The sequence below is a fragment of the Gymnoscopelus microlampas genome, assembly GCF_963454915.1.
Source record: "Gymnoscopelus microlampas genome assembly, chromosome: 1".
NCBI classification, from domain to species: Eukaryota; Metazoa; Chordata; class Actinopteri; order Myctophiformes; family Myctophidae; genus Gymnoscopelus; species Gymnoscopelus microlampas.
In genome coordinates, this window is record NC_139962.1 from 23229388 (window position 1) to 23247792 (window position 18405).

Consider the following 18405-nt stretch of genomic DNA (forward strand, 5'->3'; position numbering starts at 1 on the left):
GTCAGTGAGGGTTAGATCCGGCAGGAAACTTGCCCAAATATTGAGCCATAAAGCATAGCTATGTCATAAAGCAGTGGTTCTCAAAAGACCCCCAAATAATTATGTATTTGGCCACGGACAGACCATCAGTGATTCGCAACACAACAAGTTGCAACAGAATCCCAAAACTGCACCAACCTGCAATGGGTCAAAAACCTTAGCACCTCCCTCGGCCTTTTAAATTCTAGCCACTATGGACGATATTCCACAACTGCATTTCTATTGCAACGATCTGTATCTGTGCATATAGGGCATGGTGTGTTAAACCAGTGGTTCTCAAACGTTTTCATATCAAGGACCCTCAAATTGATATGTACTGTGGGCCTATTTGTTCGCAGACGAAAATAGCCTCTAATTTACAAGCTCACAGCGTGTTACATTGTGACACGCTGTGAGCTTGTAGATCAGCTAATTCCGAATAGCTAAAAAATAATATAGGCCTTAAAGGTTTAAAGACATTTTTTCTGGGGCACCCTGGAACCACCTCAAGGACCCCAGGGGGTCCCCACATCCCACTTAAATTACAGGCTTTATTTCAGGTCAGTATACAGAGACCGGAAACCAAGAGCAGAGAGAGAGGAGACGAGGAGGGTTGGATTCGAACCCAGGTTCACTGTTGAGCAGAAACCTGTCCATATTATTACTTTTTCATATGACAGTGCTGAGCAAAAGTAGTGAAAATATAGCAGATCTACAAGCTGCGTAATGACGTGTTGTGAGCTTGTAGATCTGCTATTTTTTTTTTGTGAAAGTAGTGAAGTATGTCTGTGGGTTTTATAAATGTTGAACCAATTAAAAGTATTAACAGGAGCTTGTAACAATAATAAAAACATTGGATCCATTGGAACATTTTTTTCTATTTCCTGAAACACTTTTGGACATACAAGGTTTCCTCCCGACAGTGAGTGACGATATTGTCTATGCAATGCATTACCTGGCTGAGCCACCGGGCTCACCACCAAAACCACTTTCAATTAACATTTAATTAACATAAAGACAACTTGGGTGTATCAAGTTAAGCCTGTTCAGTGGAAGTTTATAATGAACTCTATGCTTTGTAGATTCATTTGAATGACCACAACCAGTCATTCAAACTCCTTCTCAGAGTGAAACTAGAATGCCCTCTAGTGGTAATAGAGGGAAATTATGGACAGGTAGCCTGCAACATAACCTGAGCAATGATTTATGTTACATAGTCTACTGTAGATAGCCTTTCCTAACTTTAATAATGTGATTTACATAGCATGTTGTTTTAGACAGATGTTAGTTTCTTCGAGGCACTACTTTCTTCTCTCTGCACTCTACTTATGTGACTATTTACCTTGTTGTTTATTGACTATCCATGTTTACTCTTATTCTGATTTCGCACTTGAAATTTCACACTGTAGTGTCTACTAGATGCCTAAATTGCATATTGTAATTAAGGATTGTATTACTGTATAGTATGGGGTGGCTGGAGCTCTGACGGTAGAAAGACTGTAAGGGAACTGGAAAGTTTCTGGTTTGATGACCCCCTTGTTGAAGTGTCCCTGAGCAAGACACTGAAACCCTAACTGCTCCTGATGAGCAGCTTGGTGCCTTGCATGTTTTCCTCCACCGTTGGTGTGTGAACGTGCATTATGGGTGAATGTAACACGTAGTGGTGGACAAAGTACTTGAGTACCCAGTACTTCAGTCATACTCCTAGTCAAATATTTCTCAACAACAAGTGAAATTTTTGCTTTTAAAAAATACTTTACATTTCAAAATGCAAATTACACAGTACATTTTCTTCAACACATCAACACATTGCTGTATTGAAATTTAGATTTTCCAGAAATATAAAAAAAAGTAGCAATACCAGTGAAAATATCAGATCTTACTATGCAGATGCGTTGTGGAAAACTTGGGCTTTATTTGCATTGTTTTAAAAAGGTAACAGTCAAGAAATGCGTAGATCCAGAGCGTAAAATAATGTAACCATTTTAGGCACAACAACAACCAATAAAGGATGTACAGTACAACAGAGGTAGATACAGTCGATTGCTTTGCAGCTAAACCCAATAGTAAAGATGTGGTCACTTGAGCAAGACAGTTCTGCAATGCAGTAAGCTTTTACATTTCCGAATTGGTCCGAATTGGTCCACTTCCAGCCAGTTGTGGCCTGTAGATGTCACCAGACGTAACAGTAGGCAGAGATGTGTGATGGTCTTGCTACAGGATATGCAGCACTAGTTATCTATTGATAAACAACCAGCTCACATCTCCAACACTTTTCAGCACTTTCTCCTCTTCTTCACTACAGATTCCTTTTCACCTTGAAGGGAACACAGAGAATGAGATATGTTTCAGAAGAAAACACACACCAAATGCACACTGGGCAAGACCTAGCTGGTTGTGTGTCTAAACGGAAGTACCGGGATTTGGCGGAAGTACCGCCCAAGGAAATGACGTTGACACTCTACAAATCTGTTAACATTCTCTGTGAATGAAACGAGTGTTGTGATTGGTCGAAAAAGATAGTTTCCGGGGGAAATGCGTACGACGGAAGTACCACCCCTATAGACACTCTCTGCTTTAGGTCGTGACCAGGCTTTTCTCTGCGCAGATGAGTGAAGGCTGGGAACGAGGCTACACCAAATGAGTGTGGTCATTAATTAATTAATTCTTTAATTAAAGGTGGTGTGCGTGATTTGTATTATTATTTTGTTGGTTAAAATATGTTTTAAATAGCTCTATATTCCCTTTATCAATCTTTGCTATAGAGTGTTTGTTCAATAACAGAGGTCCCCCCCTTTTCAACTCTTTAGTTAACAGAAAATATATATTTTTTAACTCATACACAGGATACAGGATAAATGGTGAAATTGGAAGTGATTCTGTTTACTGAAGAGCTGGAGAGGCAGGGAGACAACTGTTACTGAACAAACACAAAAACACTACAAAAATATATATATAACTTTTTAACAATAAACTTTATGTGCTTGGGAGGGTTTCAAGGTGGTCCCCAGCAAAATGTGTTAATATAGCATCACAATCAGGTTAACCACTTTAACCCTACATACATTACCTATTTGAAAATAGCCAATCTACAAGCTCAAAATGACACGTGTCGTGATGCGACGCGTTGAGCTTGTAGATGTACATGTTTTAAAAAAATAGAATATGTTATGTGAGCTTGTACATCTGCAATTTTCCAACATTAACTATTCCAAACATTAACTATGCAAATAATCTTGTATGGGGTCCCTGGCACAAAATCTTTTCAGATGCGGTTCCCCGGCCAAATACATATTAATTTGGGGGTTCTTGATATGAAAAGGTTTGAGAACCACTGACTTACTTACATTTGACAGTTCAATAATTTCTTTGGTATTACCTGTCTTTTCCCTGGGCAGTGCGGTGACGTGCGTGCTCCTCTTGGCATATGCTGCCTTCATCCTCTGGATGTTGGCTTTGCTGACCAGCTCATGCTGTACGATGGGACATGGATAGTCTTTACCCACAATGCATCCTGCTGCCTGCTGCACGCTGCGCGGAGCCTTCCACGGCTCGTAGATGTACTGCGTTGGGAACTTCTTCAGGAGAGGGAGGTACTTCCTGGAAATATCATGTTTTGATTTTGATTCACAAGTTCTGTCTTAAAAACTTACTTCAGTAGAATTGCTTTTGCCTCTTGAATAAGTATTTTTGAATGTTTTATTATCTTTTATATTAATTTAAATTGCTTTAATATGTTGTGGCTTTTCATCCATCAACATAGGGGTTTTTGGGTTATAATAGTTACCCTAACCTGCTGGGACCCGTCAGAACCCGATGGACCAGGCTCAGGTCCCGGTCGGACGCATATTTATAACTATGGTCGGGATTCGGGTCGTGCTTGGTCATGTTGTTCATAATATTGTGTAAAAATAAATAAAAACTATAGGCTACTACTGTGTCTCTGTGTTAGGCTACTACCTACTAAAATAAAATTACGTAATTACATTTTAATAATATATTTTAACTCTCTCAGTGCCAATGAACTAAAACAAATAATTGCATACTGTGCCAGCCAAAAATACATAGTAAAAAAAAAGTGCTCAGGAGCCGAGATACAGCCTTTTTCAGTAATAAGTTAAACAAGAAGTGAATGGAGCAGCAAATCTTCAAATGATGATATCTTGGGTTCTGAACGTTTTTTTTTACAAAAAAATAATAATTTGAATTTGCCCCTCGGAGATGCAGGTTCCACACAGAGATTCCAGACTAATATCTACGCAGTGATATTAGTCTGGCCATGCCAGGTTATACCTGTTATACCGTTGTCAGAGTACCTGATGTAACGGTCTCTCTGTCTGTGTCCCTTTTATGCCCATATATGAAGATCTCTGTATCTGTCTGTCTGCCTGCCTGCCTTTGTCCCTTTTATGCCCAAATATGGATATCCCTGACGTTATCAGTATGGCCATAAATGGGTATGTCCATATATGGGCATATCGGGATCATTGGTTCTGGAAAGTTCTTGTGCAGTGGTAAACTTCTGTGGAGAATGTGTGGAGAACGTCTGGAGGGTGCAAAATTACTGTGGAAAGTAGACTGACTAAGACATCAAATGACAGGTGTGGGGAATCCCACTTGATGCGACACAATATGAGCTTGTAGATCGGCTATTTTTGAGTGAAAGTAACAGTTTTTGACATACAAGGCTTCCACCCGACAGCAACGATATTATTGTGAAGAGGGAGAGTTTATACATAGTAAATGGATGGAAGTCACTAAACTTGGCCTTACTTGATATAGTCCCCATTCTTGTCAGTCTTCTTTCCAAAGGCTATGGGAGAGTAGACTCTGAAGTACTGGTGGAAGAAGGTACTGGCTGACAGCCACTGCCAGTTCCCAGCGTTCAGAGACCAGTCTCCATCCAACAGAAGCTCCTCAAACACCTACAGTGACGACATCAGCAAAAACAAAACAAAACTTAGTGTAGTATGCAATTTAACCCACATGGTGGCAGTATGACAATGATTTCAACCCAGGTAGCGCAATGTATTAGTAGAACTTAAAGGAATCATCCTCTATGGCAGGGGTCTTCAACGTTTTCAGCCCAAGGACCCCCTAGCTGAGCGAGAGATGAAGCACGGACCCCCTCTATATTGTATAAAATTGTGTTTCAGATAAACTTTTGCTGCTCTTTTTTCCCTCCACACCTATAACTCTTTGCCAAAAATGTGGGTGACCATTGACTTTGTCGCTTTTCATAAGAGTATCACTTCACTCATTTGCCTCACCCGCTTTGCAGTAAATTTAAGTTCCAAATACTACCACAAGGTGCCGCTTTGGAGTCACGTTTTTTTGTGACAGACAGACAGACAGACAGACAGACAGACAGACAGACAGACAGATAGATGTCTTATATTATTATTAATAATAATAATAATAACTAGCAATAATTACGTGTGCTTAGAGCGTTTAAATTGGGTTTTCTGTTCAGCGTCGGGCAGTCAGGAACGTATCTCTGTCATTTTAGAAATGTTCAGACACACATTGGTTTCTGTCTGTCTGTCTGTCTGTCTGTCTGTCTGTCTCAAAAGTCCGTGGAGAGACAGACAGAGATACGTCTTATATGTTGTTTTTTTTCTCGCATCAATTTCTGTATAGTAGGATTCTACCTCTTTCCTCTATAAATGAAATAGTCCAGTTAGTGTAGCGGTTAAAACTGATGTCCGGCAATTTTACGACCCGGGTTCAAATCTCACGCTATAAGCATGCTGACCTGCTATTTTTACTTTTACTTCTACTCCACTACATCTCAGAGGAAAATATTGTACTTTTACTCCACTACCATTATTTGAACGCTTTAGTTACTAGTTACTTTGCAGATATAAATCATTACATTATAAAACATACATTATTTGCCCTATTTCACATAGTCTATTTGAAAATGGCCGATCTACAAGCTCACAATGCATTGCGACGCATTGTGAGCTTGTAGATCAGCTATTATCAAACATTTATTTGCCAATACTTTTGCACTTTTACTTTGATTGAACTCAAGTAACATTTTGAGTTCATCCATGACCGTAACAGACGACCGTCATGTGATCCATGGCCAACAGCGAGGCGTTTGTTTTCATTCTTATAAGACCGCGTGGCTCATTTATATGCACGTGAAAGTAACTAAGCGGAAAGTAACTAAGTACATTTACTCCATGTCCACTTGTTGCTGACGGTGGTAGTGTAGGAGCAGCGCTGTAAAAGCCCCAAGCGTCATCGGTGCAGGAAAGATGCGTATTTGGTTGTACACACGGAGACGCAAGGGTGGCGTTTTCAGTCGGAATTCAAATCATGATGCAACACTTTGTGAGCTTGTAGATCGGCTATTTTCACTACTTTTATGGGACACTGTTGTACAACAAAGTAGAATTCATTTGTGAAGAAAGAAAAACCCATTAACAGTTGAAAATAGCCTACACCAGAGGTTTTCAACCAGTGGTCCGGGGACCACCAGTGGTCCTTGAGGGGGTTCCAGGGGGTCCCCAGCCAAATTAATAGTTAGCAACCAAATTGACCCTTATGTGTCTGTAACTCTTAATGTACAAATGGAACCAAATGGACCCGTCAGGGTCCATTTGGTTCCATTTGTACACTCTCAGAGTTAAATGAACACTGATGATGATGATACAGTGTAGATTGGGACGCCCAAGAAATCTAAATGGTTGAGTCCCTGGCATATCTTTTCAAATGGGGGTCCCTGGGCTAATATGTGTCAATTTGGGGGTCCTTGATGGGAATAAGGTTGAAAACCACTGGCCTACACCATTTCTGCCCATCCCTCTAACTTCATGTAGGCGCATTAAAAATATCAAAATTGGCCGCTCTGAATTTGTATCTGAAAAAATACTTTGATAGAAGAGATAAGCCTACAGAGGTACTGTAGGGGGGAGGGGGAACCTGATAGCAGAGTTCCTCACTTGGCTTATTTGGAATAGGCTGCATGTCATTAACATAACCGGTTTGGCAAGAGACTGGGCCAGTAGGCTAGTGCTAATTTTGGAAGTGGGGGAGCAAGGTTCTTGAGCGGATTGGAGTTTTTTTTTTGTTACTTTATTTCGGTTTTAGGGTTAAGCTCTGATCCACCCGTCCCCCCCTCCCACGAAAGCCCCCCGACCCCCCGCACGCAACCACTCCGCCGCGCTGTGCCAGGCCGCGCTGCGCTAAAACGCACTGTCTGTGCCTGTGGTGGCCTACTGAAAGCTAATAACATAGTAGTATGACAAGGGTGCAATTATATTCAATGATATTCAATTGTTTTGTGGAAAACACATGGCTCATCATGCTTAATTAAAGAGAGACTCACTTGCCTTTTCTTAGTGCTTTTCATTGTTTGGACAGAAGAAATTGTAAACATTTAGCCAATATTCGATCATCATTAAATAACAGACAGTGAACTGGTAAACTGGTGACAGCATGTCATGGATAGCACATTAATTCTTAAACAATATTGAGGAGGATATAAGTATAAACGAGGAAATAAAATAAAACAAACCAAAAAGACGCCAATAACCCCTGTCTTATAAAAACTGCCAAAGTGGGTCGGGGTTATCTGACATGACAGGCTGTGCCACTTTGGTTTTTGTGCTTTCTGCCGTGCGATGTGCTCGCAGCCAAGTCTTGACATAAGGCTCTGGATTCCAGGACCTGAGCGGAGGTCCATGCTGTCTAATAAACCTCAGAGCCGACACACGTTCTGTATGCAGTCGCGAACGGAGTGATGTTATTATGAGGTTCAATGTTCATCAAACTAAAGCCGCACACGCATTCTGCCGAGCTGCATGGAATGAGCATATTACAGTTAATAAGGGGTACAAGTGCAGCTGGTACCCTTCTCCCTCCACATTCTATGTAGGCCTAGGCATAGTCCCTAAAAGCATTCACTGAAGATTTTTCGAAATCTCACCTGCACAACCCAATATTATGCTGTTGTTACAAATGTAATGCAGTAAACATGAACATAGCGTTAACCGTGGTGATGTGTTGGATAATATTCACCCGCAGCTGGTTTTAACGAGACAGCAGCGTATATGAAAATGCTTCACAGATGATCCGATCATCTTTATTTTTAAATTGATGATGAAAGCCGCACACGCAAAATGGGGGTCCCCAATATGGTTATTTTGGGGGGTCATGGCCTGAAAAAGATTGAGAACCCCTACTTTGATGCATCTCTCTCTCTCTCTCTCTCTCTCTCTGAGAGAGAGAGAGAGCCTATTTAATAGCCACGCTGAAATTGCATCTGAACAAATAGCCTGCCTTGATATACCCCCCCCCCGCTCAAAGAAAGAGACACACGGCATAAGTGCACACACAGAAAGCACAGAACGTATGACCCCAGTATATATTAAATATATATATATATATAGTGCCACTGAACCACCACCACAGAAATACAATTTGTCAATTCAAATGAGCTATTGGCAAGAGAAAAAAATACGTTTATTTTCCCGTCTCGTTTTATCAATTAAGACGTTAAAATTAAACTAATGTTAAGCTCAGCATCATGCTATCTAACTTTATTTGCTTAATATTTTGCTTAATATAAATGTCACATCTTGTACTGTAAGCAACAGGATCTTTCTCTGTCTTTCTAGGAAAAACAGTGCCTAAAAACCCCAAAACAAACAATTTTGCTATTCAAATGAGCTATTGGCATGATAAAACATACGTTTACATTTTCCAAAGCAAGTGTCAAAACATAATACAAAAGTGTAAAGTAATGTATGTACAGTTTGGAGAGGATATACAGTATACTAGTAACAAATATATCCTTGCTGTCTGCTGTGGGCTGTAGGCAGCTGTAGGCAGTAGACCCCTAGTGGCACAGAGTGGAAATCATACATGCCCTGCATGAAACGCATGAGAAGAATGAAAAAAAACGACAAAGTCAATGGTCACCCACTGTATATTGTATAAAATTGTGTTTCAGATAAACTTTTGCTGCTCTTTTTTCCCTCCACACCTATAACTCTTTGCCAAAAATAGCCGATCTACAAGATCACCGCGAGGCGTTGTGAGCTTGTAGATCTGCTATTTTTGGCTAAAGTTCTCCTCAGAAAAGAAATGCTAGGGTTCAAGTGGTTAATGTAAAAAAAAAAATCCTATCACACAAAGATTTGGCGGACCCCCTGTATTAACTCTGAGGACCCCCTAGGGGTCCCGGACCCCCTGTTGAAGACCCCTGCTCTATGGCCTTTGTGAGTGTCCTTCTTTAACCAACACACTGAGCTATTCTTAGAAGAAAAACAATTCCCCATGCTAGCATCTCTGACTCGCATCTCTTCCTCAAATCTCAGCTCCTCGTTGCTCAGTGAAGTGCCACGTTGAAGGGATGTCATATTGACATCGTCTGTCACTGCCATGAACATTAGATGCTGCAGTTTGACACAACACCGTAAGCATGTAGCAGGAACACACAGTGATAATCTATGCAAGACAGAATAAAACTAGGACAGTAAGACCTGTTCTCATTTGCCTTCAGATGTCTAAAATAAGGTTATTAAATTTAACCTTGCATTGTGCAGCCCACGTTGCTCTTGAACACATGTCTGTCTGCAGACACCAAACGGTCGCGTCCGCAGACCCTTGCGAAACTGGATGTAAAATCAGGCCTTCAATCTTAAAGTAAGTGTAAGTGATTTGTTGTTGCTGTTAAGCGTTAAATAGCTCTATATTCCCATAGTAATCATTGATATAGAGTGTTTGTTCAGTAACAGGGGTCTCCCTGTCTCTTTAGCTTTTCAGTAAACAGAAAATGCATTTTCAGGATAACCATTTTATCCAATCAGTTGAGAGAACTCATAGTGGATAAACAAAGAAAACAAAGTGAGAGAACTCATAGTGGATAAACAAAGAAAACAAAGTGAGAAGACAAAATTGATGAATGGTTTCTCTCCTGATTGACTGAGATTGGCAACCCACCAGAAAATGAATTTTCTGTCTATTAAAGAGCTGGAGAGATGGGCAGAACCCTGTTAATGAGCAAACAGAATATAAGGTAGACTAGAGCTTTAACTTCTTAACAAAACAACTTTTTGTTTTAACCAAAAATGATCACTTACAATACCTTTAACAGTAGGTACTAAGGTAGGTATCACTATCATCCTTTCAATTATCTCAGATTAGAGGAAAGACAGACAAACTAACTAACTGTACCTTCTGTCCTTCTTCCCAACTGATCCATAGGTCTCCTCTGGTGAGGAAGCAGGCCACGGCATGTCTGGCCAAATGATGGATCCAGCCCTCCTGTCTCAACTGGGTCATGATGGCATCGATGAAGGGGAAACCAGTACGGGCCTTAGAAATATACATTACAGCAGAATCAGTACTGTACTCTCATGACCGCGGGGTCAAAGCTCAGCGTATCATCTAAGAAGATGGTTTTCAAGCTTTTCAGGCCGTGACCCCCAAAATATATGAAGATCTCTGTATCTGTCTGTCTGCCTGCGTCCGTCCCTTTATGCCCATATATGGAGATCCCTGATGTTATCAGTATGGCCATAATGGGTATGTCCATATATGGGCATATCGGGATCATTGGTTCTGGAAAGTTCTTGTGCAGTGGTAAACTTCTGTGGAGAATGTGTGGAGAACGTCTGGAGGGTGCAAAATGACTGTGGAAAGTAGACTGACTAAGTCATCAAATGACAGGTGTGGGGAATCCCACTTGATGCGACACAATATGAGCTTGTAGATCGGCTATTTTTGAGTGAAAGCTAAAAGTAACAGTTTTGGACATACAAAAACTCCTGGAGGAAGGGAAGTTCACCTCACACGATGCAATTTACTCGTGATAGGCTACTTGCAATGAAATGTATAACAAACATGCATTATGAAATTATCTTCTTTTATCAAAGGTAGTTTCAATCCCTGTAATTTTACCTCTCTCCACGCGGCCAAATAATTTGGGTTTGTGTCCCAGTCAATCTGTGTACACACGGGGTTGCCTTCCATCTTGTTGAAGTTTGGGATACCCACAGCAGCGGTATAGAAGAACTCTCTCCACAGTAACTGACCATGCAAGGAGACTGGAGGATCAGAGTGCTTCTTCTGCAATAATAACACACGGAAGCAGTCAGAAAACAGCAATAGCGTAATGTCTGTAAAAATGTTAAATAAAGAGTAATAAATCCTTTTCATAATAGAGATTTGGTAGGTAAACACAGCTGAAGGTAATAATGGGTATTAGGGCCCGCTGGGCGATATGACTTCAAAAATGTTTCCTTGATTACCTTACAATACAATGGGGCGTGTTGTGAGCTTGTAGATCGGCTATTTTCACTGGGGTTTTTTTGTAAGCCACTATTGTACAACAAAGTATACTATAGGGTTAAGTGGTTAACCAGACTAATCTGATTTGATTTGATTTGATTTGATTAGACGTTATACAGGGAAAAACACATGTTACATCATGTTCATCGTAGAAACTTCAGACACATAAAAGTCTTACGACTTATTTTCATTGTGGTCCTTGGTCTGAGACAAACAACACTGCAACAAAATACATACAGGTAGACAGTACAGTAATAAATAAAACAATCAATAGCTACACTACCTACAGCAAAAATACATATAGTCGCATTGCTGACATAAGTGACCCTACTATTCTGCAACGTTTTCTAATAGCCATGCTTTGACCCTTATCTTAAAAAGGAAATGGCTGCTGGTGCTCTTTATCCCATTAAGACCTGGAACTGTGTCATTTTTAGATTTGAGCTAAAAGGCATTATTTTACACTTTGGGCTATTCAAAAATAGCAGATATACAAGCTCATAGTGCGGCACCGAGTGCCGCGCTACGAGCTTGTAGATCTGCTATTTTTGAAAAATCTTGAAAATGTGTGCAAATCTTTGAATATATATATTTTTAAAGCGAACATTTTTAACTCAAATCTTTGCTTCTGGGGGTCCCTGGAACAAAATATTTTGATGGGGGTCCGCGGCCAAATACATATCATTTTGGGGGTCCTTGACATGAAAAAGATTGAGCACCACTGATATAGAAACATACGTTTTTCAGAATACTGTTGAGATTTAGGAGACATGTAGAATCGGCTTCAGGTCTCAATGGGTTAACATCATGCTGGCACACAGAAGGCTGTGTTTACCTGTCAAAAAGGGCGCTGTCAAATTACACTATATTTTGTCAACAACACTCACCCCTTTGTAGACCTCTGTCAGCCTCCACCAGAAGGTGCGAGCCGACAGGCAGCCAAAGCGAAGGTAAGGGCTGAGGGTAGTGGTGCTGGGGCTCAAAGAGTTTGGAGAGGTCTGTGGCTTCTCAAAGCTGCACACCCAGCTCTGCACGATAGAAACATCATGGAGGGAAAAGATCAGAACATATATATACACAGTATTACCTTTATTATGGGTATAATCTTAGTTTTTGTTGGTTAACTCAAAGTAGCTTATCCATAGATCATCTTGAAGCAACCATTGTTATCAATAGCCTTGCATGCCAGGGCAATTTGTATTATTCCTTAAACATATATTGTATAAAAATAATGAAACTGAATGATGCAAAGCTGTGATTTTAGTTTATTCTATTATTTGAGGCACTACACTGTTCTCTCAGTCTGCACTCTATTTGTGGCTATTTAAATGTTGTTTGTTGACTAGAGTTCACGCTTACTCTGCTTAAACCTATCTCACACTTGTAAGTCACTGTGGATAAGAGTGTCTGCCAAACGCCTAAATTGTAAATTGTTTGTACAGTAGTACAAGTTTAGTACCGCTCTGTTCATGTGTTCATCCAGTCGTCTCAGCGCCTCCTGTTCTCCACCAGGGTAGAGCTCTTCTCCCACAGAGTCTGGGTCCAGTCCCAGTTCCTCCAGTGTGGGGATCCCATACTTCTCCTCATGTGTCTCCAAACAACAAGGCGTCTTCACACCTGTGGCAGATGAAAATAATATACATTCCAAACTAATCTCGACAGCTGTAAAATGTACAAAAACATGTAATAAAACCAGTATGTTCTTTTAAGCCACTATGAAAATGTACCTAAATCAGATATGTGCTGTATATTACTGCACTTTTCTTACTCTTATATCCATAACTCTAATTGCTGTGCTGCTTCTGGCGACTGAATTGACTGTGCAGGATCAATAAAGGTCTATCTAGCCATCAGTATCACCTTGCATGTCCTGTGTGGTTGGAGCAGGGATTGGTCTTTTAGGAGGACCAAGACTCTTCACTATGGTCTGGAGACGGTTGAAGGTCAGTGGAGCCTTACCATTGTTCTCTTCTATTAACCTAAGAAGACATACGATCTACAATTTAGGCGTTTAGCAGAGACACTCTTATCCAGGACGACGTGCAACATCAAACCTAGCATCTTTCTAAACAGCATGCTATCTTAATAACATTCTTAGCATTTATGGTCAGGCAAATACTATGTCTATCTCAAAGACATAAAATACATGTGAAGTTTGTGATGAAGTAAATAAGAATTTGTTCTTAAATAAAAAAAATAAAAGTATGTACAGCAGCATTTATCATATAAAATAGGAGACAAGAAGGGATATAGAGGGGAGTGCCAGAGGTAGTCAAATACTATGACACTTTATCAGTGGTTCAGAACCTTTTCACTGCCCACCTATATTGTATTTCCACTAATTATGACATTTTCTGACAAAAAAAAAACTTTAATATTATTATTATTATTATTATTTTTATAAAAAATATAGATTATTTCTTGTAATCGATTTAATGGATTAGATCAAATAGCTGTTCCACCTGTATTAATCACACTGTAATATGCACCTGTCTGTGTCGTAGAGAGTGTGGGAGATCTTGTAGATGACTTGGACTCCATGTTCCTTGGCCAGCTCAGTCACCTGCTCATCTCGTTTCAGACCGCACGGTTCTGTGTCATACTCGTACGTTAACTTTGTTACCTTCCACTTATGGAACAGCTCGGGGAACACGTCCTCTGGCCTTCCCCTAACCACAAACAATCTGAAAAAGACGACATAAACAAAGGGAATTTGACTTGTTCCTGATCATCACACACTTACGTCATATCTGTATATCTGTATATCTGTCTAAAACTGTTACTTTTCAGAAAATGAAAATGTTCCAATGGGTCTAATGTTTACTTTGCTTTGCTTTGCCAATGGGTCTAATGTAGTTATTATTTTGTCACAAGCTCTTGTTCCTACTTTTCATTGGTTCAATGTTCATAAAACCCACAGACCCACTTAACCACTTTCACAAATAAAACATTGCAAAGTAGCAAAAATAGCATATCTACATTTCTTTTTTCTTTTTTTTTAACGTTCCTGTTTTTATGTTTGTATTGTCTCTCTGTTTGAAACCAAGGACCACAATGGAAATAAAACTTTATTGTGTTTATCTTTGATGTTTTTTTTTATATATGATGCATGTACCCTGCTACAAATTATTATTATTGTTTTATTTTTACTAAATGGCAACTCATTCACTTCCTGAATTATTTCTGGCCGCGTTTTTTCATTGAAAAAAAAAAAGTACTCAGGAGCCGAGATACAGCATTTTTAAGTTTTAAGTTAACAAGGAAGTGGATAGGAGTCTAGATCTTCGAAAAATCATATCTCCTTGGTCTTTGGGTCAAATTAAAAACAAAAAATTGTAAAAGAAAAGAAGAAAAAAAAACACTTTTTTTTTAAAACATTTTTTTAAAAGTCGTTTTAGTCGTTCTAGGCAGGCATGGCTTATGGGACAGAAGTTGTTTTAGTCGTTCTAGGCAATCGTAGAGAATCGCAGACCTGGAGTTCAGTTTCCTCAGATCGCTGTCGAGGTCTCTGAGGGATCCGATGAGGAACCTCCATCTGTTGAGGCCACTGAGAGCGTTGCTGTGGTCGTGAGGGTCCAGGATGAACAGGGGATAAAACTCCTTGCATCCCCGCAAGGCACACATCAACGCCGGGTTGTCATGCAAACGCAGTCCCTTACGGAACCAGTGGATACACGTATCAGCCATACCTGTGTGGTGGACACAATTTGTTTACTGCACTGGTTCTCAATGTGGGCCCCCCAGGATTCTTCGAGGGGTTCCAGGGACAGTGAAGTAAAGTAACTAAGTACATTTACTCAAGTACTGTACAATTCAGAGGCAAATATTGTACTCTTACTCCATTACAATTATTTGAAAAGATTAGTTACTAGTTAGTTTGTCGATTTTGATCATTATTAACAAGCTCAGTGCTTATGAGTCTCCCAGTTTAGTAAACCTTGTATTGTGAATTTTGTACTTCCATGTACTGATGTTCTCATGTCTTACTAAATAAAGTACATCAATCAATCAATCAATTACAAAACATACATTATGATGTATTTTTATTGTTAAATTAGTTGTACTTTTTCTGTAATTGTATTCTTGCTCTGTAAAGCACTTTGAGCTGCATTTCATGTCATGAAAGGTGCTATACAAATAAAGTTTATTATTATTATTATTATTATTATTAAATAGACTGTTAGTCATGGATGAACTTTAAGATAAAACTTTCTCCCTTTTTGGCGCGTAGCCTACATCAACATAAACGTTCAGATTTCAAATATAAAGTGCTTACCCCATGACCACGGATATTACAATTATGTATGGGGCCTCAAAAGTACCCGTACATTCCGTAATGCTCAATAAAAAGTATTTTAATCCGATCAGTGGCCATTTTCTTCGTATTTTCTCCATACGCTTTCAATACGCGACCCTATCGATTGGGAGGTGTACTGCACTCTGATACATACGAGAAAATAGCCACCGATTACGTTGAACGTTTATGTAGATGTATGGGCCAAAAAGGGAGAAAGTGCAAACACTATGTTGAAGTTCATCCATGACAGACCGTCTTGTATCCATGGCTGCTACGTGAGCATCTAGCAGCAGCACAAAGTACATGAATAGTTCAAAATTAAGACATAATTCAACCCATATCCATACACGCACTTGTATTACACATTTATCTTTAAAATATATAAACACGCAGTCAACATTGTTATTTTCCATTGTCAAAAATAGATGTGTATTAGATTTGAGATCTGAACTCACCTCTTTCGTCAACGAAGTTTCAAGTTGAATAACGTGCTTGTTGTTGTTAGGTATAGCGTTGGCAGGTTTTCAGAGAGAAATAAGCAACCAGGTCTACGAAAACAAGCCCATAAGAAGCAAATATGGCACTTTAAATAATACATTGGCTATTTGAAAATAGCCAATCTACGAGCTATTTAAAAAATTAGAAAAATTTTGAAAATGTTTGAGAACCAATGGTTTAAACAACATTAGGAAAACATGCCCAAAGTCCAAGGTCGCTTATAATAAGCGGACATGGCAATGCTGGTTATTAGGTAACCTAGCGCTTCACTTCCGATCTATGTACTTCACAATAAGAGCATTTTAATAATCGTTGCAGGTTTCCTGATGAAATACATAATGGCCAACAAAACCATGGAACTAACTTAAATTAGAACTGAAAAAACAACAAACAAACAAAAAGGAAAAATCAAGGCTTTAATAACTGAAACGGTATTGTGTATACAAAACGCACTAAACCCAGTTATAATCATAGAGAAAATGTCCATATGATAGTCTTTGCCAGTATTCAAGCCATGGTTCACAATCACATGACACTCGTCTGGACAGTCATGTTTCAATTCAGGGCCACAGTATTCATAACATTTTTAACAATAGCAAAAAGAAAAAGCCGATTTTGCTTTTTTCCGGTATTTTTTCTGAGCTTTTCGCCCCTGACTACCCTTATTAGCAAAAAACTAAAACTAAAACTAAAACTAAAACTACATCTAAAACTAAAACTAAACTAAACTTTTAAATCCACTTCAAAAACGAATTAAAACTATAAACTGAATTTAAAAACATGAAATCAAAACGGAAAAAAAAACTAATGATATGATAACTTTGTAATGCAGTGGTTCTCAACAACTGCATTATAGAGACCCCCATAATTTCAAGGACCCCCATAACTCTGAGAGTGCAGCCTGGCTACTATATGGAACCAAATGTGTACACTCTCAGAGTTCCATTTGGAACGCCCTCAAGGAACCCTGAGGGTCCCTCCTTGGACCCCACTTGAAAGGGGCGCCGATTTATGTTAGGTTAATTCGGTTAATTTGGTACCAAAAATGTACTCCATGAAGTGAAGATGTCGTGGTTTTTTCTTTTTCTTTTTGTGTGATGAGTTTGTGATGGGTGCTCTTCATTTCCCCTGGGTGCTTTAGCCCCGAGGCACCCACAGTATCGGCGCCCTTGCCACTTGGAGTTTGAAAATGAATGAAAAGGCTCTGTAGAAATGGATCCATCCCACCTAGCATAATGAGCAGGGGTTAGGTGAGTCCTCTCCCTGCTCTTCTATTGAGACATTTAGATCGTGTCAAAGGTCATGTCTCACCTAGACAGGATCTGACACGAATTTCAAAACCCCGCATTTTCAAATGGGTAGAAGAGGAAAGTTACATAGTGCAGCTTTACGTTTATTTCCAGAAATAAGCTATTGATTCTTTTTTTAATGACACAAGTGATGCATACAATGAACAGAAATAATAACAATGTCAAAACAATATTACAAAGTGTAACAAAACTATAAAATGTAATAAAAATGAATCAGAAAAGTTACACTCTAATTAATAGAAAGAGAAACATAAACACTAGAGCCTATTATGCATCAATTGCCATAAAATAGGTAATCATTAGTAACAATTGTATACATAAAATAGATCAGTGGTTCTCAAAGTGGGGTCTGGGTAACCCCATGGATCCTTCAGCGGGTTCCAGGGGGTCCCCAGCAAAATTATTGAATACAGCATCAAAATCAGTTTAACCACTTTAACCCTATATACATTGGCTATTTGAAAATAGCAGACCTACAAGCATGGCCAGATACATATCGATTTGGGGGGCCTTGACATGAAAAAGTTTGAGAACCACTGCAATAGATTATTAATTCAAACACAGATCAATGTCTGGTGTCTCCCGTGGGTTCCGCTGGTCATGGACACGGTCAACAAGACAGTGGTTGAGTGGTTCTCAACCTTTTGAGGCCGCGACCCCCCAAAATAATAATAATAATCAAATTTGAACTGGGGCCCGCGCACCCTGACAAGCACTTGGAATTGTAGGAGTTGAGGCACTACATTTAGTTTGACTCGGTTCCACAGATAAATATTGTGATTTTTTTTTAAATGTTCGCCTCTTTCTTTTATTATTTGACAATTTGGGCAATGTTTGACCAGTTTTTATAGTATCGTTTGTTGATTATGTTTGGTAATCCCCCAAAATCATGTGGGGACCCTGACCCACAGGTTGAGAACCAGGAAGGAGGAAGGAGTGGTGGGCAGCAATCCAGGAGTCCCGAGTTGGCATCTG

The 18405-nt window shown here is 39.5% G+C and overlaps 1 protein-coding gene across 1 annotated transcript; it reads right to left on the reverse strand.

Annotated features, from left to right (window-relative positions):
• Positions 1-1923: 1923 nt before the first annotated feature.
• On the reverse strand, positions 1924-16149 carry cry5 (cryptochrome circadian regulator 5). The gene is made up of 11 exons (XM_084058881.1): positions 16078-16149; positions 14798-15014; positions 13815-14009; positions 13186-13304; positions 12785-12942; positions 12213-12353; positions 10936-11103; positions 10210-10350; positions 4792-4943; positions 3398-3618; positions 1924-2335 (listed from the first exon to the last, which is right to left on the reverse strand). Exons 2-11 carry the CDS (start codon positions 15010-15012, stop codon positions 2295-2297), a joined length of 1551 nt encoding a protein of 516 aa, XP_083915007.1. The 5' UTR covers positions 15013-15014; positions 16078-16149; the 3' UTR covers positions 1924-2294.
• Between the last annotated feature and the right edge of the window lie 2256 nt (positions 16150-18405).

What these genes read in the sequence shown, in the direction of transcription:
- cry5 (XM_084058881.1), bottom strand. Translation starts at nt 15,012, where the DNA reads ATGGCTGATACGTGTATCCACTGGTTCCGTAAGGGACTGCGTTTGCAT. An exon ending in AACCACACAGGACATGCAAG is followed by an intron (nt 12,943 to 13,185) that starts GTGATACTGATG and finishes CATCTGCCACAG; the next exon opens with GTGTGAAGACGCCTTGTTGT. An exon ending in ATTTGGCCGCGTGGAGAGAG is followed by an intron (nt 10,351 to 10,935) that starts GTAAAATTACAG and finishes TATATTTCTAAG; the next exon opens with GCCCGTACTGGTTTCCCCTT.